Source organism: Neovison vison, chromosome 6 (genome assembly GCF_020171115.1).
Source record: "Neovison vison isolate M4711 chromosome 6, ASM_NN_V1, whole genome shotgun sequence".
NCBI lineage: Eukaryota > Metazoa > Chordata > Mammalia > Carnivora > Mustelidae > Neogale > Neogale vison.
This window is the reverse complement of record NC_058096.1, coordinates 85,555,015-85,580,957: the sequence shown is the minus strand read 5'-3', so window position 1 is coordinate 85,580,957 and position 25,943 is coordinate 85,555,015. Positions and strand designations below refer to the sequence as shown.

The following is a 25,943-nucleotide window of genomic DNA, read 5'->3' as shown; positions in this document are numbered from 1 at the left end:
TGGATTCAGTTGAAGAAGGGGGGAAGAAGCTATGACAAGTTTGATCTAACCACTCCAGTTAGGGGCTGACCCCATGGCAGGCCTAGCCTGCTAGTCACTGTCAGGATTATATTATTTTATTTATTTATTATTGTAGAAGCTTATTTAACCTGATTTTTAAAATTTTTTTTTTCCTTTTAAGAATTACTTAGGCAAGCTAAAGTGGGAAAATGGTAAGAAGTTTTTACTGGGAATTAGGGAGAGAAAAACAAGTACTTCTGGAGTAAAATAAAACCGGAAGGTTAGAATGTGGCAATGGGAGGTAGGGGGAAAAGTCCAGTGGGAGGAGATATCAATGCAATTATAAGCTTCTTAAAGGCACAGCACTGTGTTTCATTCAAGCCCAGTGTCTTACGTATGATAAATGCTCAACAAATATTTTAAAAGTTGGTTGGCAAAAGGTAGGAGGAAGGGGCCAAGGACTATGTGCCAGTGGCAAACCCTCTGCCAGAGAAAGGTGAACCTGTACCTTCTAAGTCTTCTTCCTCCTGTCTGTAACTGTTGCCTCTGTCTTCATACTGAGAATTCAGAGTATTGTAATTATTTGGAAACATATGTCTTGTCATTTCTAGGTCTACTCAAATATTCTTTAGCTTAAGTATCCAGATTTTTAAATTTGAATAATATCACTAGATTAATAATAGTTAGCTCTACATTATAGTTTTTATTTGTTCTGTTCACTTATCTTTAAATTTTTAAACTTTTTATTATGGAGAATTTAATACCTACATAGAAGTAGACAGAACAGTGTAATGAGTCTCCAGGTACTCATCACCCAGCCCTAACAACCATCAACCCATGATCAAGCCTGCCCCATCTATGTCCGTATCTTCCTCCTTCTCCATTATTTTGAAGCCAATTCAGATATATTTTATCTGTAAAATTTTCAGTATACAACTAAAAGGTAAGGACTCTTTTTTTAAAAAAATATTTATTTATTTATTTGACAGACAGAGATCACAAGAAGGCAGAGAGGCAGGCAGAGAGAGAGAGGAAGGAAGCAGGCTCCCTGCTGAGCAGAGAGCCCAATGCTGGGCTCAGTCCCAGGACTCTGGGATCATGACCCAAGTTGAAGGCAGAGGCTTTAACCCACTGAGCCACCCAGGTGCCCCGGGACTCTTTAACATAACCAAAATACCATTATTGTACCTTAAAAATAATAATTCCTTAATATTATCAAACATCCAGGAAGTGTTCAAATTTTCAGTCGTTTCCTACATGTCACATTTTTTAAAGTTTGTTTGAGTGAAGATCAAAGTGGTTTACAAGTTGTAATTGGTTGACATGTCTTTAAGTCTCTTAACTTATAGATTCCCCTTCAATCTCTGTTTTTACCCGCTGCATTTTATTTGTTGAAGAAACCAAATTGGTTTGTTCAACAGAGTTTCCCACAGTCTGGACTTTACTAATTGTATCACTATGGTGTTTTTTGACATACTCCTCTCTCTTCTCTATTTCCTGTAAATTAGTTTTTGGATCTCGATGATGTTATGTATAAATAGATATTGCTGTTAATTAACCTGGAAACCAAAACATTATTTATAGTATTGTATCTGTGACAAAGAATGCATTGTGAGTTTTTTTTTTAGTAAGATTTTATGTATTAATTAGAGAGAGAGTGCATGAGAGAGCACAAGCCAGGGAGAAGGGCAAAAGGAGAGGGAGAAGCAGACTACCTGCTGAACAGGGAGCCTGATGCAGGGCTCAAATCCAGGACCCCAGGACCCGAGCTAAAGACAGACACTTAACCAACTGAATCTCCCAGGTGCACCACATTGGGTGTTCTAATCAGTTAATTTGGGGACATGATTATTTTATTCACATAGTGCATAGGGAGCTAGCTAATATAGTAGTGCTAAAATAAATTCTAACCCTATTTTCAAAAATGTCCCAAGATGAGAATATATCTAGAAAGAGGAGTTTTTCTTACATAATAAAAATGAGTCGTCCTAGAGATTAGAAGATTTTTACATGAGATAAAGTGAACAGTGGAGGTGCTAAAATGACTTTTCTAATCCAAATTCCCTTTATACTTAAAATAATGTTTCTAAATAATCTTTCAAAGTTTTAGAACTAGAGCACTATTTTAATTTTTTTAAAGGTGTTTTATTTTACTCTTTCCGTGATTATAAAACATTTGAGTTACACTTTTGCTAAGTTAGGCCTATTCAGTGTTTTTCTTAGAATACCTTCATTCACACATTCAATAGATATTTATGGAGTGATCCCTACTTGCCAGCCCTTGGGGTAGGCAATGGGAAATGAAGTTGTAATGAAAATAAATTTGGTCCCTGTTCTCACGGAACCTCCTAGATTAGTATGTTGAAAAATCTCTCTCTCTCTTTTTTTCCCCATAAATTCATGTCAGAGAAGTAGACAAGGCATTGTTAGATTCAGAGGCTTAAATGTCAACAAGATTTCATCATTTTCCCTTTCTTGACTTTCCTTTTCTCTGTATTGGCTTTATTTTTACAAAACCTCTCCCTCATTTATAGCCTTGATAGTTCAAGATGCTTTACTCTCCACAGAAGATTCCAACAGAAGTCTCAGCATCAGGTCTCATGTGTCAAGATTAGGTTGAGTGTATTTAGTTTGTCGGGGAGGATGAGTCAACCTCATCTAAACCTCTTGGTTACTGAGAATAATGGAGAGAATGGTCCCCAAAGGAGAACCAGGGTATGTTTACCAGAGACGAGCATTTGATTCTGGGGAGACAAAAACCAACACATTTCCACGATGGTTTATCCTTTGGCTGTTTACTACCATACTGTACTAGTTATCTTTTCTTTGTTGCATAATAAATCACCCTAAAACTTAATGGCTTAAAATAACAACATTTGTTATTTCTCAGTTTCTGTGGGTCAGGAATCCAGGCATGGTTTAGAGAGGTTTTCTGGCTTAGAATCTTTCATAAGGCTACAATCAAGGTGTTGGCTAGGGCTTTAGTCACATCTGAAGGTTCCACTAGGGGAGCATTTGCTTCTAAGCTCACTGACATCGTTGTTGGCAGAATTCTGTTTATGATGGTCTGTTGAACTGAAGGATTCAGTTTCTTGTTGACTGAAGGCCACTTTCAGTTCCTTATATGTAGGCTTTCCAAAGGGCAGCTGAAAACTTGGCAGCTTGCTTTATCAGAGCAAGCAAGTGAAAAGGGCCAGAGTGAGTGTAAGCAAGACATAAGTCACAGAGTCACAGTTTTTTATGCCCTGAACTAAGAAGTGACACCTCATCATTTTTACCATATTTGTTCACTGAAAGCAGACTGCTAGATCCAGTCCACACACAAGTGGAGAGACATATCCACGAATGTGAATAACAGAAGGTGGAGAGCACTGAGAGCCACTTCACCAGCCCATTTATGTAACTAATGCAGCTATTCTGTATGCAGTTGAAACCAAGCCCATCCCGCCCTAAAAGAAAATAACTTAGATTCATCCACTTATTCCATCCAGTTCTAAATCTCTGGTCTGGAAAACTATAACTAAATGTGAATTTTATTTATTCTTCTTCCTCTCCGCTACCCACCCCCCACCCCAATATTGCTAACCTGCAGTGATGGGAAAACAGGATGACTGTGTTGAAAACAATTTGGAAAAGAGGAGAGGGAAAACAACACATTGTTATTACTAGGTCCATAGCTAAAATCTAGCTGGCCAGGAATACACTGAGAACTCTTTCTTTGCAGTAGAGTTAGCTGCTTTGGTTAATTTGGCAACCTTGGTGAGCTTTTCTGGGAAGATCTCCCACTTGGGAGCATTCCCTTTCTGGGGACTGTACATTAAGCAGCACTTAGTTTCGTTGTAAGGGGTGGGGGCATGGATTGTCATAGGGACTGAACAATCACGTTTTTTTGTGCATGTTTGCCTGGTTTGGAGTTTCACAATTTCCTTAGAAACTTGGTAGACTGTTGGTTGGTTTGTTTTTTATTAATACAGAAACCAGGGATCAGGTTGAGTCCAAATCGTTAAATAATAGAGCTGGACCCGGCAGTTGCTACCTGGCAATAGGCTTCATTTTTACCTGTCTTCCTGGACCTCAGCTTTTCTGTGTATGGTAACCTGGGGTGAGAAGTTTTCTTCCTTTGTCCTTTGCCTTTAGGCTGAATCTTAGTGGATGATGCTTTCTGAAAGAAATAGCTGATGTCTTTGTTAGGAAGAAATGCCTAGAAGGGAGAGAGTACTGGTGAAGGAGATGAAGCATTTCCCAGGTCTCCTCTTTACCTTTTTTTTCTCTCCTGCTCCTCTCAATTTAGCAAGGGGCACAATTTTGGCTTTTCATAGTTGGCATAATTCAAGATTGAGTTTTAGTCACTCTATCTTTTGTAAAGATAAGAATTAATAATAGAGTGATTTTGAGGATTAAATGAAATGATATATGTAAAACAAAAATGAATGGTAAGTATTGCTATGATTATATCTATGTATAGGATTAAATGAATATTCTGGAAATGTAGAAACAGAATTTTTGGGTTTATGTCAGTCTGAGTAGTCTAAATATTGTGGTCAGGTAGAAGTATTAGGTGATACAAATATCAAGAGGCTAATCTTGGAAATGCCCTAAATTGAACAGAGTAAATGGGTGCATTTTTAAAAATCTCTCCCTCTCCCTCTGCCCCTCCCCCCCAAATAAGTAAATAAATCTTTAAAAATAAAAATAAGTAAGTAAATCTTTAAATCTTAAAAAAAAAATTCAACACAGTACATTTCTGATGTGAGATTTAACATAGTTTTGAAATTATAACCACAATTGTCAGGGTGTTTTGTTATTATGGCTGACATGTTTTATTCCTTTTTTAGTTCTAGTGTTCTAGATTCACAAAAAAGTAAGTCCCCCCCATTGGATGCTTTAGGCAAATATGAATTTTAAGAAACCTATTTGTAGTTGAATAATGGCAGAGGCTTATACAATTGTACTGTTAAATATTGAAATTCCCCTGGGTGACTCAGTGGGTTAAGCCTCTGCCTTCGGCTCAGGTCATGATCTCAGGGTCCTGGGATCGAGTCCCGCATCGGGCTCTCTGCTCAGCAGGGAGCCTGCTTCCTCCTCTCTCTCTCTCTGCCTACCTCTCTGCCTACTTGTGATCTCTGTCTGTCAAATAAATAAATAAATAAATAAATAAATAAATAAAACTTGAAATTCCCCAAACTGGTATTAACAGCTAGTTTGTTTCACTGTATATCATGTTGCTATAAAGAAACTACCATATAACTTCCTTTAAAAACTTCCATTCCATTCCATTAGCTTTAAAATGTTTTTAAGAGAGGATGGTATTGGGACGCCTGGGTGGCTCAGTTGGTTGAGCGGCTGCCTTCGGCTTGGGTCATGATCCCAGAGTCCTGGGATCAAGTCCCGCATCAGGCTTCTTGCTCGGCAGGGGGCCTGCTTCTCCCTCTGCCTCTAGCCTGCCACTCTGTCTGCCTGTGCTTGTGCTTTCTCTCTCTAACAAATAAATAAATAAAATCTTAAAAAAAAAAAAAAAGAGAGGATGGTATTATGGGCTTTTAAAAAAGTTTGTAGATTTCTGGTTAAGATGGTATCATTAAGTTCACACTAGGGAGAGGGACTTACCTGTGACTCCAAAGAGATTAATAATATATGAAATACATGTATTTTTAAAAAGACTTATCTCAGGACAGCTGGGTGGCTCAGTCAGTTAAGCCTCTACTTTTGACTCAGGTCATGATCCTAGGGCCCTGGGATCGAGTCCCACATTGGGCTCCTTGCTTGGTGGGGAGCCTGCTTCTCCCTCTACCTCTGCCTGCCTTTCCCCCTGCTTGTGCTCGCTCGCTCGCTCTCTCTCTCTGGCAAATAAATAAATAAAATCTTAAAAAATAAAATAAAAATAAAAAGACTTTTCTGGATTCAAAAACAAGGTAAACAAACATCTCTGTGCAACAGAAATGGAACAAAAATGGAGAGTGTGGAGTGAAGTCTCTGACCTGCTGGACTCCTGGTCCAGAAGCAGAGTGGGGAAGGCAGGGAGGAGAGTGGCTCTGCTAGCTAATGGAACTAAAAGTACTTCAACCTGATTTAGGCCTGATTTAGGTCTCTTTAAAATCAGAGCATGGGGATCTGCAAGGTAGTTGTCTTCTCCCCTTCATGAAAGACCTCAAAAAGCCTTGGATTTAAAGAGAGACTTGCAGAGATGCCTCCTGCAGTCATGGCCTGCTTGGTTCTAGGGGACCCATTCTCTTAGCCCTGGGGTTGTGCAGTATGCAACCTGCAGTATACATCCATGGCTTTGCAGACACAACTCAGCTTTTTTATCGAAAGCCCTCTTCACATTTTTGTTTCAAGTCAAAATTGGCTGATTCCTGAGAGCAATGGTTCTTCTACAGACTTCTCAAGTAGAAGTGTTTTTCCCCTTTATGCCAGGTATTACTGAGTCTAGAGATTGAGTGGATGTCTTCTTTATCCTTCATTGCTGATTTCAGGCCACAATAATTTCTTCTTCCCTGAACAACACCAATCCTTTGAAGCACCTATGATCAGAGTACTCCCCCTTTTGCAGTCATTTCCCCTACTCACTGAAGAGTGAAGCAAACGTATCAGTGTCTTTTTCTTTAATATAGTCCAACATTGCTGTTTTGTAGTAAGACTTTTTAAAAGTGTCCAAAAGATTAAACTGTTTATTTTATCATAACCATAGTAGCATTTCACATTTCTCTAGTTGTTTACTCAATATATCTTTCTATGATAACAGGTCCCACTTCTCCAGTTATTTTCTGAATACATACTTATATGGTTGATTTGTTAATGTCAGGAAACAAAGTCTCACTTTGCATTTAGTTGATTTGTGTCTTCAGTCTTTTTAAATCTGAAACAATTTCTTCTCTTTCTTATTTGCTTAAGAAGCCACGTGGTTTGTTCTGCTGAATTCTTCACTTTTTCCCGTTTGCTTTCCTATGGTGTGATTCCACTTAACGTGTTCATCTGACCCCTGTATTTCCTGTAAACTGGTTATTAGATTTAGAGCCTTGATAAGGATAAAGAACACTTCGTAATCAATGCTGTGGACTTCCTCTTGCATCACATCAAGAGACAACATATGTCAGCTTAGCTCTCTTTTAGTGATGCTATGGTTAATATGTTCAGGTATTGTAAGTCTTGATTCATCAATCATTAAAAAAAGTCCGAAGAGCTCTTTAGGCTTTTACTTTAATATTTTTAGCAGCCATTGATAATACTTGTCTAGAACCATATTTCACTGGGATTTGCAAAATGGTAATCTTGTAATTCTACCATTCCTAACACATTTATTAGCTAAAGTTCTTCCGTGAGACACTGCCTTTTCAACTATTTGGTTACTCTGAGGTGAAATAGTTATGAAGTTATTTTCTGTATTTACCAATTTTCAAATAATGAGTTGATTTCCCCATGAATGTTGTTGTTGATGATGATGTTGTCATTATAAACTTGCAGATTTTAATATTTTAGAGAACCATTATTTAATGCTCAAATGGTCCCATCTTTGGCCTATCTTACTATCTATCTATCTATCTATATATACACACACATATGTATATTAAACTATATCCCAAAATACAGTTTAAAATAGCAATATCAATTAATATGTTATGAGTAGTGTTTTGGGTTTCTTGCTTTGTTTCTGTAACATAAACAAATCCATATATCACAGGTAGGGCCCATCCCCAACTCCTCAGAGCTCTTATTATTTCTGTGCCTAGAAAGTACCCCAGAAGCTGCCCTATTGCAAGGTGATGATGGACAGCAAGAAGGCATCTGCTGGCAGGGTCATTCCAGTAGTCAAGCTAAATACTCCATTAATATGGTACTCTGACAGAAGAGACAGTCGTAAACCCAGTGTATCAGAAGTTTCAGATCAACAGGACTATCATCTCACTCTTCTTCAATTTCACAGCATTCTAAAGGGAGTAAATCACCAGATTTGCATGCATCAGGGTCCACCAGACACTGCAGAAATAATGAAAATATTACCTCAGAAATACAGAAAGAAGCTTGTATCTCAAGAAGAAATTGAATTTATCCAACATGGAGGTCCAGAATAATCACTAACAGTATGGCTGCTGTTTGTAATCAGACAAAAGAATGGTCTTTACAATAAAGGACTTCTAATGTGGCACATGAAAATTTATACAATAAACAACTTGAATAAATAGTGTGTAAAAAAATAAAATATTGGAAATTTAGATACTTACATCTCCCAGTGTAGGTATCTTGGTCAGCTTCTCCATAAGCTTACCTAATTGTTTATGTACTGATTTAAAGTATTCATTTAAGAAAAAAAAAAACAAATCCATATATCTTCATATCCTTCCCTTCATTAGATGAAAGGTTTTATACTGTACACATTGTTTTGCATCTTGCATTTTTCACCTTACACTATATCCTGGAGATCACTCTATAGATCTTCTTTCTTTTTGGAGTTGTGTAGTATTCCACTTTGCGAGTATGCCATAGTTTATTCAGGCTATCCCTTACTGATAGACATTTGGGCTGTTTCCAGTCTTTTGCTATTACCAATAGAGCTATAGATAGTTACAGCATTTCATGTGTGTGTTATTTCATGATTTTGCTTATTTTTCTTTGCAATAGAATTCTAGAAGTAAGATTGCTGGTCAAGGAATATATGTATATGTAATTTTGCTATCTATCATGGTGGTAGTTTTATGGGGATGGGAGTTGAAGAGCAGATAATAAAAATATAATATACCTTATAGGTATAAGTGCTTTGAAGAAGTACTTAAAAGAAGTTTGGCTTTATCTTTTTAACTTTTTTCCATACCCTTTCTATAGTTGTCACATTTTATTTAGAAAGATGATAACATATTGAGGGAAATTTTTAAAAAATCTAACTTCTAGGTACAATTAATCTCTTTTTCTCTTCTTCCACCTTTTACTACAATGTCCGACCCATTCTGGTATTGACAAGAGATTAGATAAATTTAGCTTGCTCGATGTTTTTCTTAATTTGTTGCAGATAGTTTATCAACTTCAGGGTTGTAAGCAGATACTGCCAAGGGTTAAAATCCTTGCGAACTTTATTCTGTTACTTTTATAATGGTTTGACTATCATAAGTAAAATTTTTATTTGTTTGTTGGTACTTAGCTTCCTTATATATTATGTCTGTCTATGTTTTAACATATGGAAATACTTGTGCCCCTCTGTGCAGCTTGACTTCTTCACTGTGCAGCTGTGCAGCTTTACTAATACCTACCACTCCATTTTGATTTTTTAAAATTATTATATCGCTTTTTACAAGAACTTAAATTTTAAAGTAAGACCTAGCCCTAAAAAGAGACATTCTTACTGTTTGGATAGGAATCATATAGTCTCTTTCCAACTCCTATATGCCATATATATTATTTACTATATCTCAGTGTTACAGCATTTTTCACCTTATTTCTCCATTGCTACATTGACATTCAGATTGGCTTTCAGGTTAGAAATCTACATTTCTAAGAAGTTTTTTTAATGTCTTTCTTTTGTTAGTTGACTTTTATATAAACCAAGTATGTTGTCTTATGGCTAGTTCCTACTGAACTCTTATATGGTTAGGTAATCTAGAGTGCATTGAATTTTATGCTTCAAAATCTTGCTAACTTACCTAATTAAAATGCTGATGTATTTTAATGTTGTTTGTTGGTATTTCATTTTTCCTTGTTTAGGTTCGCAATGTTCTTAATGATGCAGTGGATTTACTGGAATTCCGTGATAGAGTCATTAAAGCATCTTTGAACTACGCACACTTAGTTGTTTCAACGTCCCTTCAATGTTATGTGTTCTCGTAAGCATCATGCATTTCTTAAAAATTCAGAGTTTTGTCTGTGATGAGGAAATTTATTTTCAGCCTTTCCTATCAACGTGGTTTGGTTCTAAATTTAATTTTCTTAAAACCTCGCTTATCCTAACTTACTCCCAATCAAGAAGTGATTTTAAAATGAGCTATAACCAATGAAAATAAATCTAATAAAGTTGTGCATCAGAGATTAATAATCATTTTTATAATAGAAAATACTTTCTCTGAGAGTGTTTACTCTTTCTTTACTCACAGTCCTAAGGAATTTAGTATAACTTGATTTCAAAGTTCGGAGGAACAGCTGATAAGTATTGGGAAAAGGACCCACCTAGCCACTGGAAGAGAGGGAACAGCTAGCAGCCTGACAACAGGCTAAAAGATGTTCAATAGAGACACAAGGAGGTATTCAGGCTTAGTATTCTAGCCTAGGGTAATCATGGATGTTCATACTGAAGATACAGAGTTGCCCAGAGATGATCAAGGAAAATATATTCAATCTGCTTTTTAGAAAGCAGGGAATAATTTCAGTACACCCAAGAAACTTGTGCTTAAAACAAATATATTTGGTATTTTTCAAAATGTAACTCCGTATGTGCTGATGAATGTTGAACTAGCTTTCTGGAAACAAACAAACCTGATTTTTCAGTTTGCCTGTTTCTGTAATGTAAATACTTCTACCAAGGCTGATTTCAGGTTACCAGTATGATGTCACTGAAAGCAGAATTGAAAAGAGATGCACAGTAGCGAGCCATTATATAGAATTGCCACCGTATAGATACAACAGATGTAAATAATCTCAAGTGCATAGATAATAGTAAAATGTAGTAAGATCATCTGGAAGTAATAGGTTTGGAGCACTTATCTTTGTTTTGAATATAATTTGCTTAATTACAAGTTTATATAATTTAATTTTAAATAATAGCTCTGTTAAACAGTTGGCTTGCAGAATTCCTGAAAATATACCAGTTGGTAGAAGCTGGCTCTAAGCATGCCCCCAGCTGACTTCTCAACTATCCAGGAAACTCAAGTCACCACTATGTTAACTTCCTGAGTTGTGAATAGTTAAGGATTGTTTTTTACATTCTGTGCTTATAACATCATGTGATTATAGTTTAATCATTGAAGATAAAATTGAAGATAAGGACTATATGTGTCTTACTCACAACTGTACACCCAGTATCCAGCGCTGTACTGTGTTCACCATGTATAGGTACTTAATAAAAAAAAATTCTTGGATGAATAAATGAATCAAAAAACAAAGTATAGTGGTATCTTGGATTCCTAAGCCCAGTAGTACACAACACAAAGGTATCCAATATGATTAACAGCAATACTTACTACAACTATATATTAAAAACTCTCACTCACTATATGTAAATCTGCTACTAATCAGATCTGCAACTTAGGACAGCAGTCAAGAATTAAATGGAAGAAGCAGAGAAGAGAGGGGATAAAGAAACAGGTGGCTCAATTTAAGTTATAATATAACTTAAGCTAATATAATTTAATATAAGAAAATTTTTTCTCATATGAATGAGAAGGAGCAACAATAAGACTCGGGAAAGTCAAGAAAGATACCAAGTTAAGTAGTTGCTATATAGGGGAGAGATTATAGAATGTGAAGAGATTTCACAATCACTTAGTGCATATAGTCATTTGAATAATTCATTTTCATGGAGTTGAGGAAAAATAGAGAAGATCTCTTCAATTGAGGGTTTGTTTGAAGAAAGGTAGGGCTCTTAACCACCCCAAATGATGGGTTCATTCTGCTAGTTTTAGTGGCAGTGATGTAATGTTTGAATCCATAGGATTAGTATCATGTGTTACTTGTATTAGAAAAACTCCTTTTTAAAATACTTAAGAAAAGTTTGGCAGTTATGATTTAATTTTTTTTGTCACTCTACTTTTCATGTATTAGTTAATATTACTTTATCAGGCAAACGTAAGATGACTTGCCCAAATCACAGAGCTAATAAATGACAGAATATGTACTTAGGGTTCCTCAATTCACATATTGTGATTTCTAGAATAAACATTTTGTTGAACATTTACTATTGAATACTTATTACTTACCCGGAGTTTGATTTCTAGTCAGGGATACAGCCATGTAAATGAATGATTTCAGAACAATGTGCCTAGTCCTATAATAGAAATATATACAGTTATGGTGAAACTGATAATACTTTATAAAGTGAATACTTATCTATTTATTAAAGAGTATTTGGTTTTTTAAAAAGTTAATAAACATCCCTTTTATTTATCTTTTAGTACGAAGAACTGGAATACACCACTTATATTTGATCTTAAAGAAGGAACTGTTAGTTTAATTCTGCAGGCAGAAAGGTATTTGTTTATCATGTTTGACTCTTGAATATGGGGTTAAAATATTTCAGATTGCAGTAAAGTACTCTTTAAAGCATGCACTTACAGAATGGTATATTAGTCCTTTGGGATCAATCTGCTTTTATTTATTTTAAAGGAAAAAAGTGAGAATAAGCTATTAGGTCAGTGGTTCTGAAACTTGTTGGTCTCAGAATTTCTCTACCTTTTTTTTTTTTTTTTTTTTTTTTTTTTTTTTTTAAGTGTAGAGCCCAGTATGGAGCTTGAACTCATGAGCCTTAGATCAAGATCTGAGCTGAGATCCAGATTCGGATGTTTAACTGACCGAGCCACCCAGGCACCCCTCTCTACACTCTTAAAAAACGTTCTTGGAGGTTATATATAGGTTATATATCTCATCATTTACTATACTAAAATTTTAAATTGAGAAATATAAAAGAAATTAATTTATTAAGAATGATGAGGCTAAATTTATTACAAGTAAATATCAAAGTAGTGATGTGAGAGAATGAGAGGGAAACGGGTGAGTTGGGGTGCCTGGGTGGCTCAGTTGGTTAAACTTCTGACTTCAGCTTACATCATGATCTCAGGGACCAAGCCCCAAGTTGAGCTCTGCACTCAGTGGGGAGTCTGCTTTTCCCTCTCCTTCTGTCCCTTCCCCCTCTTATGTCCCCTTCTCTCTCTTTCTCAAATAAATAAATAAAATCTTTAAAAAAAATAAAGAATGAAAGAAATGGGGGAATTACTATAAGGTCGTTTTGACCTCAGGATCCTTATTTTTTATAGTGTTCAGGTCTTACTTTTGGTTTTAAATATTTGAAACACATTGATTTTATGAATCACTACATGAATGTGATCTGAAGTTTGAAAAATAATATTCTTTACCCACACCTTTGGTGTATGCAGGACCATGAAACTCCAGGCCAACAAACTGGAGTAAATTGGGAATAGCTATTCCTCAAGAACCCACACTTTTCCATGAAAACTATCATCAATCAGTCTATCGAGTACAGTGATATCCGATTGAATCAAAGGTCAGTCTTAGGAAGCTAGAACCCAACAAAACCAGAAATAAAGTTTGAAAATAGAATCAGCAATTGCCTAAAATAGCTACCCATGAAATCTTTGCACTAAAAACATATATTTTATTCCTCATTCCTTTACTCACACCTAGGCAATCTCTTAATAGTGTTGTTACCAGGTTTTCTAACCCCCAGCTTTTATAAATAGCAAACCAGAAGAGGAATGCTGGTGGGCTGTGAGAGGCTGGCACAAGGATAAGAAGAAAAGTGACTGCCTGGTAAGGCAGCCTGGGGAAAACAAAAAGCACAGAACTGTATCGCTGAATAGCTTAATTATTCTGATGCACCAAGAGATTCTCATGAGTACCAAAGCTGTCAGTTAAACAGTTACTGAAGAAGATAATCATCACATTGATGACCTTGAGAGTTGAAAAATTGTGTCAAATTTTGTCTCATCTGTTTAGTGAAATTGAAATATATTCTCTTGTAATATCATACATTTTTAAAACAAAAAGACATCTTTTCCACTTAAAAGATAAGGTGTCAGCTATCTAAAAAACCATATTTCTGAAATTCTTTTTACTTGAACAGTGCCAAATAAATTTTATTTATACATTACTTATTAGTGTATTGAGTATGCTCTTAGTAAAGGCATATGTTAATGGCATAACTGATTAGGCAATTAAAGAATAATTTACTTACTGCCTAATGTTTGTCCTATTTCTACATTTAGAAATGTTTACCCTTGGAAACACAGTGTTACTCACAAGAATGTTAAAAGCTTACACAATGTCTTGTTCAGGAGAGAAAAAGTTTTTAGTATTGAAACAAAAAATATATACTAATATGATGTGTCACTTTGTCAACATTAGCAAATATTGTTTTCATACATTAATGTGTAAGGGCCAAACCCTTCAATTAAACTACATACCAGTACTCAAGTATTAATTTAATTAAAATGTATGTATTCATTTCCAAGGCAAGAAAGAACACTTAGCAATTCCTAAATCAAGAAATAGTTCTGAATCAAGGGTTTTACAGTTTTGAACATAAGATTTTAAGAAGTAATACTGCGTTCAGCATCGAGGAATCAGGCACTTCAGTATGGCACTAATATGAGTGTAAATTATTAAAACCTTTTAAAGGGCAATTTAAAAATACATAATAAAAATTTATAAGTATATGCCCTTTGAGCCAATTATTATATTTCTAGAAGTTATACTAAGGAAATAAGTAAGATATACAGAGATATGTATATACATTCTTTAAAACGTGTATAAATATTCTTTAATACTGTGTTTATAGTCATACTTTAAAATAATGAATAATTTGAAATAAATGTCCATCAGGAATGAGTTAATAAAATAAAATTATAATATATCTATACTTTGTCTTAAATTATCTCTGTAGAGAGAGGATTGCTAGAGATCTTTTGCTTTTGCTTTATTGTTTGAATTGTTTTTTACAATGCCATAAATTTTCAAAGGAAAAAAAATTAGATTTTTCCAAAGAATAAACTTTTTCTCCAGTATAAAAATGAAAATATAGTAAGCTTCCATTTGAGAATGTATTTTTATTCTTTTTTTTTAGACATTTTCTTCTTGTAGATGGTGGTGGTATCTATTTATATTCTTATGAAGGCCGCTTCATTTCTTCTCCAAAATTTCCTGGAATGAGAACAGATATTCTGAATGCACAGACTGTGTCTCTGAGTAATGATACCATTGCAATAAAAGACAAAGCTGATGAAAAAAGTAAGTGCATTTTTATAATTTTCCATGAAATTTGTTAACAGTGTAAAATTTCCTCAAATTAGCTTTTATTTTCTCATCTACTAATATGTTAACTTTATATGAAAGAATTATGAGCTTCCTAATTCGTCCTAAGTGTGAATTAATTAAAGAACTAGAGTCATATTATACCCAATTGATTGATAGACATTGTGACGACATCAAAGCTTATTGGTAAGGAATAAATCCTTATATATTTAGTAGCTGTTCTTAGAGAGATTGAGTTCAAATTTGTGAGTCCTAAAAATGTTTGTTAATTTTTAAATTTAGTGAATTTTTAAAAAATGTTCCCTTTTTCTTCATTAGGTATCGTAGTAAATACTGTGCTTCATTGTACTGTGTATTTTACTTATATATACTTATATTTTTAGAAATATTTTAAAATTTATTTTAAATTACTGAATTAGAAGACAGTTATGAATAATTTAAGATTTTCATATAAAAATAAAGACTACATATTTGTAAATTGATTTAAGTATGTAAGGTGTTTTGGAATTCCATCATACAGAGACACCATTTTATTGGGGCATTGCTATATCACAGCAACATCATTCAGTACCGAGTACTTGCCACATACCAAGTATTTTCCTAGAAGCTGAGGATACAACAGTGAATAAGACACACAAATGAACATACAAATATGTAATAGGTTGTCAGCTAATGATATGTGTTGTGGAGAAAATGCAGGATGAGGGTATAATAGAGTATGCTGGAGGTGGGACAGGACAGGGAATGACTATAGGACAAGTAAGTGCAAGGGTTCTGAGATGGGAATAACTGACATGTAAAAGGAACTGCCAGAAGTCCTAGGTCAAGGTAGAGTGTGGGAGGAGAGGACAGAGAGAGAAAGATCATGTAAAAATTTGGCCGTGGTAAGGATATTGGCATGAGAGAGACAGAAAGAGGAGGAAAGCATAGTATCCTACATTTTTATCCTGGATGAATAAGACAGAAGATGGGGAAGGAGGAAGGTTAGAGGAAGTCCACATACGGAGTTCTATTTTGGTCACGGTAAGTTTAAATGCTTCTTGAACATTCAAGCAGGAATGCAGAGTAAACAGTAAGATAGACAAAGCCAGGTCTCAGGAGAGAGTTGGGAACTAGAAATATAAATTGAGAGTCACTGGTGTACAGATGCTGCCATGGCACTGAATGAAATCACCTAGGAAATGAATATAGGCAGAGAAAAGGACCAAAGCCTGAGCGCATCAATATTTAGAGATGGGTGAGAGGAAGTAGAGCCAATGAGATAAGAGAGAGAGTGAGTTTTCCCTAAATCTTAGTGGAAAAATATTAAATAATTATTTTTCCCTATTGATTCATATTGCTAAACATTTGTTTGTCACTGTGATGTGTTATTAAAAGAAAAAAGAACTGACCTGAAGGGTAATTTTGTTAGTCCATGCTATGAAAGACCTAATTCAGGAGCTACTGTCCCGCTGTTTAATTTTCAGTATTTTCAGGTAACATCATGTCCCATGCTGGTAGAAATATAATCCTCCTAAATAGAGCTTTTATCTCTTCATGCCTTAGACCTTCTCTGACAGAGGACATTTGGTGATTGCTTTGTTTTCTGAAGGACTTCCTTTCTGGCTAAAAAAGAGAATCAAATAAGATACTAACTGGTTAGCAGACGCATTTAAGATTGCTAAGTAATTGTTGATAATAATAATTTGGAAGTCAGAGTTTTGTCTTCAGTAAACTTAAATTTAAAAATCCTAGTGATCATCATGAGTTAGTTGTCTTTACTTCTCTTGTTCAACACCACAGATTTCAGATAAAGGCTATATAATAAAGTGTATGTTTCCTACTAAATATACCTTATTCTGAATTTTTCTATATTTAATTCACATCTGAAACATTATTTGTTAATTCTTTGATAATTCATAGAATTTTAGAGCTAGAAAGAACTATCAACATTTTCAGAAAGAAGGGTTTATCTTCCAATAAATTACCTGTTTTACTTTAATTTTGATTGTTGAAGATGATCATGCAATTCTGTTTTGCTGTAAACAGAAACTCAAAAATACCTGAATAAAATTATTGTTGTCAACTGATATAAAATGAGCAGGAACATATTTTTCATATGTTCCTTTTAAAAGAAACTAGTATTCATTGATGGCTAAATAGAGGTATATGCTAACAGTAGAAAACAAATTGAAGTACATAGAATCATTAACCTATGAAATGTTCCTTCAAGTGGGGGGACCATTCCATATGAAACCAATGGTGCCTTCCTAATTTGGGAGCTCCTTTATAAGTAGGATTCTTGCACTGCGTACAGTATTCTATTCTACCACTTTGGGTGACCAATTAAGTATAGAGGTACTAGTGCTTTTGGCTTCCTTCTCCTTAAACACTTGCACAGATATGCTATGATATTAGTGTGGGTGGCTATTTGGAACAAATATCTGGGTATGGGGAGAGAAGTTAGAGAGCAGTTTCTTATGTTTAGAAGCAGCTCTTTCAGGCTGGCAGCTCTTTGGTTCTTTCTACCAGTGTTTGCTACATATTAACACTAAATACAGATCCAAGCCTCCCATAGTTCATGGCCACTTATAGTTAGTTATAGAAAGAAGTAGACAAATCTATCCCTATACCTCCATCTCTTTATAATATGTGCAATCAGCAAAAGGATGGAATGCTTTTATCTTTAAAAAAAGCTTCTCTTAAAAACAAAGAGGCAACCCCCGGAATGGGAGAAGATATTTGCAAATGACAATAACAAGACAAAAGGTTGATATCCAGGATCTATAATGAACTCCTCAAACTCAACACACCCAAAACAGACAAGCATATCAAAAAATGGGCAGAAGATATGAACTTCTCCAATGAAGACATACAAATGGCTAGCAGACACATGAAAAAATGTTCATCATCCCTAGCCATCTGGGAGATTCAAATTAAAACCACATTGAGAAATCACCTTACACCAGTTAGAATGGCCAAAATTAACAAGACAGGAAACAACATGTGTTGGAGGGGATGTGGAGAAAGGGGAACCCTCTTCCACTGTTGGTGGGAATGCAAGTTGGTGCAGCCTCATGGGAGAACAGTGTGGAGATTCCTCAAGAAATTAGAAATAGAGCTTCCCTATGACCCTGCCATTGTACTCCCGGGTATTTATCCCAAAGATACAGATGTAGTGAAAAGAAGGGCCATCTGTACCCCAATGTTTATAGCAGCAATGGCCATGGTCGCCAAACTCTGGAAAGAACCAAGATGCCCTTCAGCGGACAAATGGATAAGGAAGATGTGGTCCATATACACTGTGGAGTATTATGCCTCCATTGGGGTACCAGGTGGTGGGTATTATAGAGGGCACAGCTTGCATGGAGCACTGGGTGTGGTGAAAAAATAATGAATACTGTTTTTCTGAAAATAAATAAATTGGGAAAAAAAAAAAAAAGAAAGGATGAATACCCAACTTTTGTAGCAACATGGACGGGACTGGAAGAGATTATGCTGAGTGAAATAAATCAAGCAGAGAGAGTCAATTATCACATGGTTTCACTTATTTGTGGAGTATAACAAATAGGATGGAGGACATGAGGAATTAGAGAGGAGGAGGGAGTTGGGGGATGTTGGAAGGGGAGGTGAACCATGAGAGACTATGGACTCTAAAAAACAATCTGAGGGGTTTGAATTGACAGGTGGGTTGGAGGTCGGGGTACCAGGTGGTGGGTATTATAGAGGGCACGGATTGCATGGAGCACTGGGTGTGGTGAAAAAATAATGAATACTGTTATGCCGAAAATTTAAAAAAAAAAAAAGTTTCTGGTTTGGGGGCTCCTGTGGCTCGTTGCTTAAGGGTCTGACTCTTGATTTCAGCTCAGGTCATGATCTCAGGGTTGTCCGATTGAGCCCTACCTCAGGCTCCATGCTCAGCACGAAGTCTGCTTGAGATTCTCTCTCACTCCCTCTGCCCCCCTCCACACTCAGCGTACTCTTTCTCTAAAATAAGTAATGTTAGCCAGTGTTTTTTTCCTATGTGGCCTTTATTATGTTGAGTTATTTTCCTTCTAAACTTACTTCATTGAGAGCTTATTATGAATGGATGTTGTAGTTTGTCAAATGCTTTTTCTGCATCTATTGAAATGATCATAGAGTTTTTATTCTCTCTCTTGTTAATGTGGTTTCCATCGATTGATTTGCAAATATTGAGCCACCCTGACATCCCTGGAATACATCCCACTTGATTGTGGTGGATAATTTTTTTTAATGTATTGTTGGATTCAGTTTGCCAATATTTTGTTGAGGAATTTTGCATCTATGTTCATCAGAGATATTGGCCTGTACTCTTTTTTTGGTAGTGTCTTTGTCTGTTTTTGGTATCAAGATAATGCTGAACTAATAGAGTCAATTTGGAATCTTTTCTTCCTCTTCTATTTTTTCTTAATTGTTCGAGAAGAATAGGTATTAACAACCTTTAAATGTTTTGTAGAATTTACCTGTGAAGCCATCTGGTCCTGGACTTTTGGTTTGGGGGAGTTTTTTGATTACTGATTCAAGTTCATGGCTATTAATAAGTTTATTCAAGTTTTCTCTTTCTTCCAGCTTTAGTTTTGGGAGGTTATATGTTTCTAGGAATTGATCCTCTCTTCTAGGTTGTTCTAGGTTGTCCAATCTTTGACATATAATTTTTCATAATATTCTCTAATAATCTTTGTATTTCTGTAGTGTCACTTGTTATTTCTCTTTCATTTCTGATTTATTTCAATCTTCTCTTTCTTTCTTTCTTTTTTTTTTTAACGAGTCTAGCTAAAGGTTTATCAATTTTGTTGATCTTTTCAAAGAACCAGTTCCTGGTTTCATCGGTCTGTTCCATTGTTTTGTTTTTTTTTAGACTCTATTTCATATATTTATTCTCTAATCTTTATTATTTCTTTCCTTCTACATGCTTTGGGCTTTGCTCATTTATTTTTTTCCTAGCTCCTTTCTATGTCAGGTTAGGTTGTTTGAGATTTTTCTTGCTTCTTGAGGTAGGCCTATACTGTTATAATCTTACCCCTTAGGACAGTTTTTGTTGCATCCCAAAGATTTTGACCATTGTATTTTCAGTTGTCTCTATGTATTTTTTATTTTCTCTTTGTCTTCTTGGTTGACTCATTCATTATTTAGTTACATGCTATTTAACCTCCATTTCTTGGTGTTCTTTCCAGATTTTTTTCTTCTGATTAATTTCTAGTTTTATATCATTGTCATTGGAAAAGATGCATGATATGATTTCAGTCCTGTTTAATTTGTTGAGACTTGTTTTGTAGCTTAACATATGATCTATTCTGGAGAATGTTCCATGAGCACTTGAAAAGAATGTGTATTCTGCTGTTTTTTTGGACGGAATCTTCTGAATATATCTGTTATATTCATCAGGTTCAATATGTTGTTCAAAGCTACTGTTACCTTGTTGATTTTCTTTCTGGATGATCTATGCGTTAATGTAAGTGGGGTATTAAAGTCCCCCACTATTATTGTATTACTATCAATTTTTTCTTTGTGTCTGTTAATAGCTGCTTTATGTAGTGAGTGCTCCCAGGTTAGGTGCATAAATATTTACAATTTTAAAAAATATTTACAATTGTTATATCTTCTTGTTGGATTGTTCCCTTTATCATTATGTAATAATGTAGCATATGTAGCATAATGTAGTAATGTATGTAGTAATGTCTCTTTGTCTCTTGTTACAGTCTTTTTTTAAAAAGTCTATTTTGATATAAGTGTTGCTACCCCAGCTTTCTTTTCACTTCCTTTTTCATCATAAATTTTTTTCCATCTCTTCACTTTCAATGTGCATGTGTCTTTAGGTCTGAAATGAGTGTCTTGTTGGCTTCACCTTTCTATTTATTTCATTTTTTTTTAATTTTTAAAGGTTTATTAATTTTTTTAAGGGAGAGAAAGAGCACAAGGTGGAGGGGCAGAGGGAGAAGGAGAGAGAATCCCAAGCAGACCCTACACTGAGTGTAGAGACCAAAGCAGGGCTCGATCTCATGAACCATGAGAGCAGGACCTGTGCTAAAACTAAGAGTCAGATGCTTAACCACTGTACCACCCAGGTGTTCCTTGGCTTCACCTTTTTAGGTATCTGGTATACTTGAGCTAAGAAATAATATCAGTTTTAAAATTTATTTATTTCTTCAAAACTAAATATAATACTGATGCTAACTATACTTGAAAAACAAATTATATCAGCTTTTGCTTGGAGACTCTTCTGAAGCATTAATGAAATATTGGTTTTCCTCCATTGCATACCCATTTAGTCATTCTTTTATTCTCAGATACTATTTCTCCTTCTCTCCATTTATAAAGAACTAGTGGGCTGTCTCTACTACTGGGCAGGATAGCTGCATTCACATGTAACCTGGTATTTACCAGCTGGAATGGAAGCACAACCCATTACCTCAGGTCCTTGGAAATTCTGACCTCAAAGTTGAAAGTACAGATAGTTTCATGCCTCGGAATCATTTCTGCTTCTGATAATTGTAGTTGTAACCTTGGTCCTGAGACCATTGTATCTAGTAAAAAAAAGAAATTTGAGGTGATATGGGAAAGAAAGCAAAAAGTATAGCCATCATACCAGCATTCTCCTTTTGTGGGAATAACTGCATAGTCATGCTAGCATCTTCCTCACCCCCTATTCCTTATTTCCACTGAAACTGCAGAGGAATTTAGTGTGAACATACCCTTTGCTCCCTTCATGTTGAGTGTCAGTACCCACTCATGAAGTCTTGTAAGCTAATTCTTCATGCCTATATTACCTTTTTCCCCATTTAAAAATACCATTGTTTTCATTGCCCATTCTAATTCTTTACCAAACTATTACTCTCAGAAAGGGTCTCTGCCCATTGTTGGGCATGATGGGCTGTAGAGTGTGTTCCTTGGTCTGAAGAAATGTGACTCAGTGGTCCAGCTCAGTGCAATACCTTCTACTCCGGTTCTTCCATAGTACTCTGAACCTTTGCCTCTACCACCGGGTAAGCAAAGCTCAGCCCAGAGTCAGTGTCCATTTCTGTCAGGACCCACTTGTAGTCCCCAGTGCTCCAGGCATCAGTCAGACTTGCCGCTGTGCACAACGACTCCCTGCAGAGCAACCTCCCCATAGCCATCTGCAGTCCCTAAATCTCTCTTGTTGGCAGACAGAACAGTTCCTGTTGGTATTTTGTGCCTCCATAGATGCAAAAGGAATATGTTTAGAGTCAACCCCTCTCGCATTGTTTCAGTCCCCTCACTTCATTAACTCAGTGACTACCTCAAGTGGCACACTTGAGTGTCTGCTCACCATTTGTAAACATCTTCTGATGCTGGAAGAGGGTTCTTCTGATGGGCATTGACATGGCCTGTTTGAATGCACCCTTCAGATTTTCACAGCGATTTCCATATGGCCATGCCCTGGAAGAGCACCCTGTTCGTAGTCCAGTGTTCCACTGCCCATCCACCACACCGTATGGCCAAGCCATTCCAGTGCCTGTGAGTAGGTCAAAATCCAGACATACGGGTAAACAGCATGCAGTGCAGCTTGCTGAGCCAATTTGTTTTTACCTTTTGTGATCCGAGTGGTGGCCTTCCAAACCCAGTGTCTTGTGTTCCTGTTGGAACTGCCGTCCATAAGCCAAGCAGCTGTTTTTTGGTCTGTTGAGAGCTGTTAACAGGCTCTGTGCGAGTGATGCTAGAATCCTGCAGGTCCTCACATGGTTCCAGAGTTAATTTTGGGGCAGACAGGCTACCTGCTCATGAACATGCTGTGGAACTCCATGTGTTGCCCTGATGGCGTGTTCCTGCTCAGACCATTTCTGTTCTATCACAGAATCTCCTGGGCGCTGCCTTCCTCTTAGAGCATTTCTCTGACATCACCCAAGATATCCTTATTTTATGTTTTTCAGTCAGAGGCAGTTTCACTTAGTGTCTGGTAGCAAGCTAGTCATTGCTCCTCCAAATGGAAATTGTCTTGTATAGAGTTCCAGTAGCTATCACTGGGAGGTGCTCCCACACCCCCCAGTCTACACTCCACATAGACTGCTGTACAGAGAACGTATCTTTATTAGCACTCCAGCTTCTGTTTGGTACCATTTGGTATAAGACCTCTATGTTTGGGCAGTCTCATTGGTTCCCATTTTGTATGTCTAGTTAATATTGTTGGAGAGGTGGGTTTTTCATGCCTTTTGTTTTATAATATTTGATAGGGGAAACATTCCCCAGCTAGGCACAATATCAGTCCTTATAGCCCATACAGGTAAAAGAGACACAACTGCTTCATATGAAGCTTCTTCAAGTGTATTTTCATTTAAATGTTCATCTTAATCCATTAGTTCTTGTATTCTCTTATCTCTCAATCTAATTGACCACCAGTAGGACTTTGCCAAAAGGTTTTAGTTTTACAGCACTAGGTAGTGGAAGGATTCCTCAGTCAGACTCAATATCCAATCCCACTAACATTCAAGTAAAGGAGACACAGCCTCTTCACATGAAGCCCATTTAAACACTCCAATTTTCATCCAAGCTTCACTTTACTCATATTAACCCTTGCTTTTCTCTGTTCTTCCAATTTAATTTTAGTCCTCACTATAACTTCACCAGTGGGTTTTGGTACCACAGTGCATGGGACTCTCATAACAAGAGGTCCTAGAAACTTCTCTCTTGGACTCCCTGACCATTTTACATACTCCTGTGCATAAGGCCTTGTGTCCCCAGTAGAGTGTTGAGCCAAGAAACCCTTTCATCAATCCACCTCTTAATTAAATTGGGGAACCATAGCCCCAGGCACTTGGAGGTGAGGTTTCTTTTTGCTCTCTTGCCATATAGCTTTCCAAATTCCTCCAAACTAGGATGAATAAAGCAGATTTATTTAAAGGCCTTCAATGTTAGATGAACAGCAGGGATTTCCCATTGGTTCATCCAACCTTTTTTTTTTTTTTTTTTTTTTTTAACCCCATCAATGTTTGTTTTATTCATCCCATTTCTTAGATTTTCACCTAGCTGGGATGAGGCCCTTGATGCTCCTCTCTGTCTATCTCTAACCCTTTTAGCCTTTTTCATGATTTTTTTAGCATAACTTTTTCCTTGGGAAGTCTTAAGGATAGTCACTATACCTCAGGCTAACCAGAATCAGGATTTTCTCCAACATACTCTTTCAGTGGGAGCATTGGGACCAGAGGCTGTAATTGGGACTGTCCAGAATCTATATTTGGCCCATCTCTTACTTTCATTTTAGCTATTACAGATTATAATAACCATGGGATTGTATATTTTCTCTTTTTCAAATTATTTTGCATTTTCTTATGCATCTAGTGAGCCAGCTTCCCAGGAGATTGATCCATCATCTCAAAATTCCATAGGTAACTTTTACTTCTCACAGCTGATTGCAGCTTAGCTGCTGTTTCACACTGTGGATGATCCTGCTGCCTTTAAGAGTCAGAGGTTCCTCATCCCCTGTTCTTTCATCCTTTCTCTTCCCAGACCGCATGTTTCAGTGAATTAAGGTTGTTGCAGTGATTCTCACCCTTCCTGACACCTACTATTTCATTTTTACCTTAACTGGTATATTGCAGTCATTTCTAATACTAACAACCTGGAGTTAGGGCAGACCCCAGGGCTTAAAGGCAAAGTTCTCCTCAAGACTTTCCTCATTTCAGACACTGGCCACAAGCTTCAGGGAGCCCCAGACCAACCCATTTTGCTGACTGACTGGCTACAAATTCAGGGACTCTGGTGGCCCCCTCAAGTTGGATAATTTGCTAAAATGACTCACAGATCTCAGGAAGATGCTATACTTAGAATTATAGTTTTATTATAAAGGATACACATAGGGCGAGGCCTGGGAAGGAACACAGAACTTCTATGCCTTCTCATGAAATCAGGACACATCACCCTCCCAGTATATCAGTTATGTTCACCAATGAGGAAGCAACCTTGAGTTTTTATGGGATTTTTATTACATGGGCATGATTAATTAAATTATTGGCCACATGACTGAACTCAATTTCCAACCCCCCAATCTAATCTCCCTATCCCCAGAGTTCAGGGAACTGAATATGCTTAGGCTTTCTGATGACCCATCTCCTATTTTGAAGCTATATAGGGGCTCACCAAGAGTCTCCCCACCAGTATAACTAAGACATTCCTAATCACTCAGGAAATTCCAAGGGTTGTTGAAGGTCCCTGCAAGGAACCCAGGACAAAACCCAGAAAAACTACTAATTATACCACAAGGAACTGTGCACTGACCCCAGAGAATTAAACAGTACATGACACATTGCCTGGTATTATAGTAGACACTTGGCACATTTTTCTTTTGTGAAATATGATTGTCTGATATTATATTTGTCCAAATCAGAGTTCTGAAAATTACAAATTACATCTAGATTTGGACTTGCCATTGTAGATCTTATGGAGGAGTGAAGCCATACCATTACATTAATAACTATTCTAAATAGGGAATATGTTTTAGGAAGAAGAATTCAGTTCCACTGTTTTTTAAGAGGTATAACCCCATTGATAAGTAGGAATTTGATGCTGCTGCTCTTCTATGCTGATAGATACTCTATGGTTTAGAGGGTTAAATAATTTCTCATTAGGATATAATAATACACTGAAGTTTACCGATAAAAATTCTAATTTAATACGTTAACTCATGCTTAATTTTTTTTTCCAAGTAATCTTCCTTTTTGAGGCATCAACTGGAAAACCATTAGGCGATGGGAAACTTCTTTCTCATAAGGTAATGGACATTAGCTACTTCTAATGTAAATAGCCACTGTTTAAAAATAGCCACTTTTTAAAATTAATGTTTTCATTTTAAGTCAAAAAACATAGAAATTAATTTTTTAAGTTATCTATAGTAATTGCTTCATCCTCCACTTTATTTTTATTTTTTAAGTTTTAATTTATTTATTCATTTTTAAGTAATCTTTATAACCCCACAGGGGACTTGAATTCATGACCCCAAGATCAAGAGTTGCATACTCTTCTGAATGAGC

The 25,943-nt window shown here is 36.2% G+C and overlaps 1 protein-coding gene and 1 pseudogene across 3 annotated transcripts in view; both read left to right on the top strand.

Annotated features, from left to right (window-relative positions):
• IFT80 (intraflagellar transport 80) overlaps positions 1-25,943 on the top strand; it is a 114,376-nt gene that overhangs the window by 66,523 nt on the left and 21,910 nt on the right. For all 3 annotated transcript variants that reach the window (XM_044251697.1, XM_044251698.1, XM_044251699.1), the window contains exons 10-13: positions 9,691-9,809; positions 12,090-12,164; positions 14,774-14,937; positions 25,620-25,684. In XM_044251697.1, coding sequence (XP_044107632.1) covers positions 9,691-9,809; positions 12,090-12,164; positions 14,774-14,937; positions 25,620-25,684 — 423 coding nt within the window. The remainder of the gene's footprint in view (positions 1-9,690; positions 9,810-12,089; positions 12,165-14,773; positions 14,938-25,619; positions 25,685-25,943) is intronic.
• On the top strand, positions 7,761-8,069 carry LOC122908654 (annotated as a pseudogene).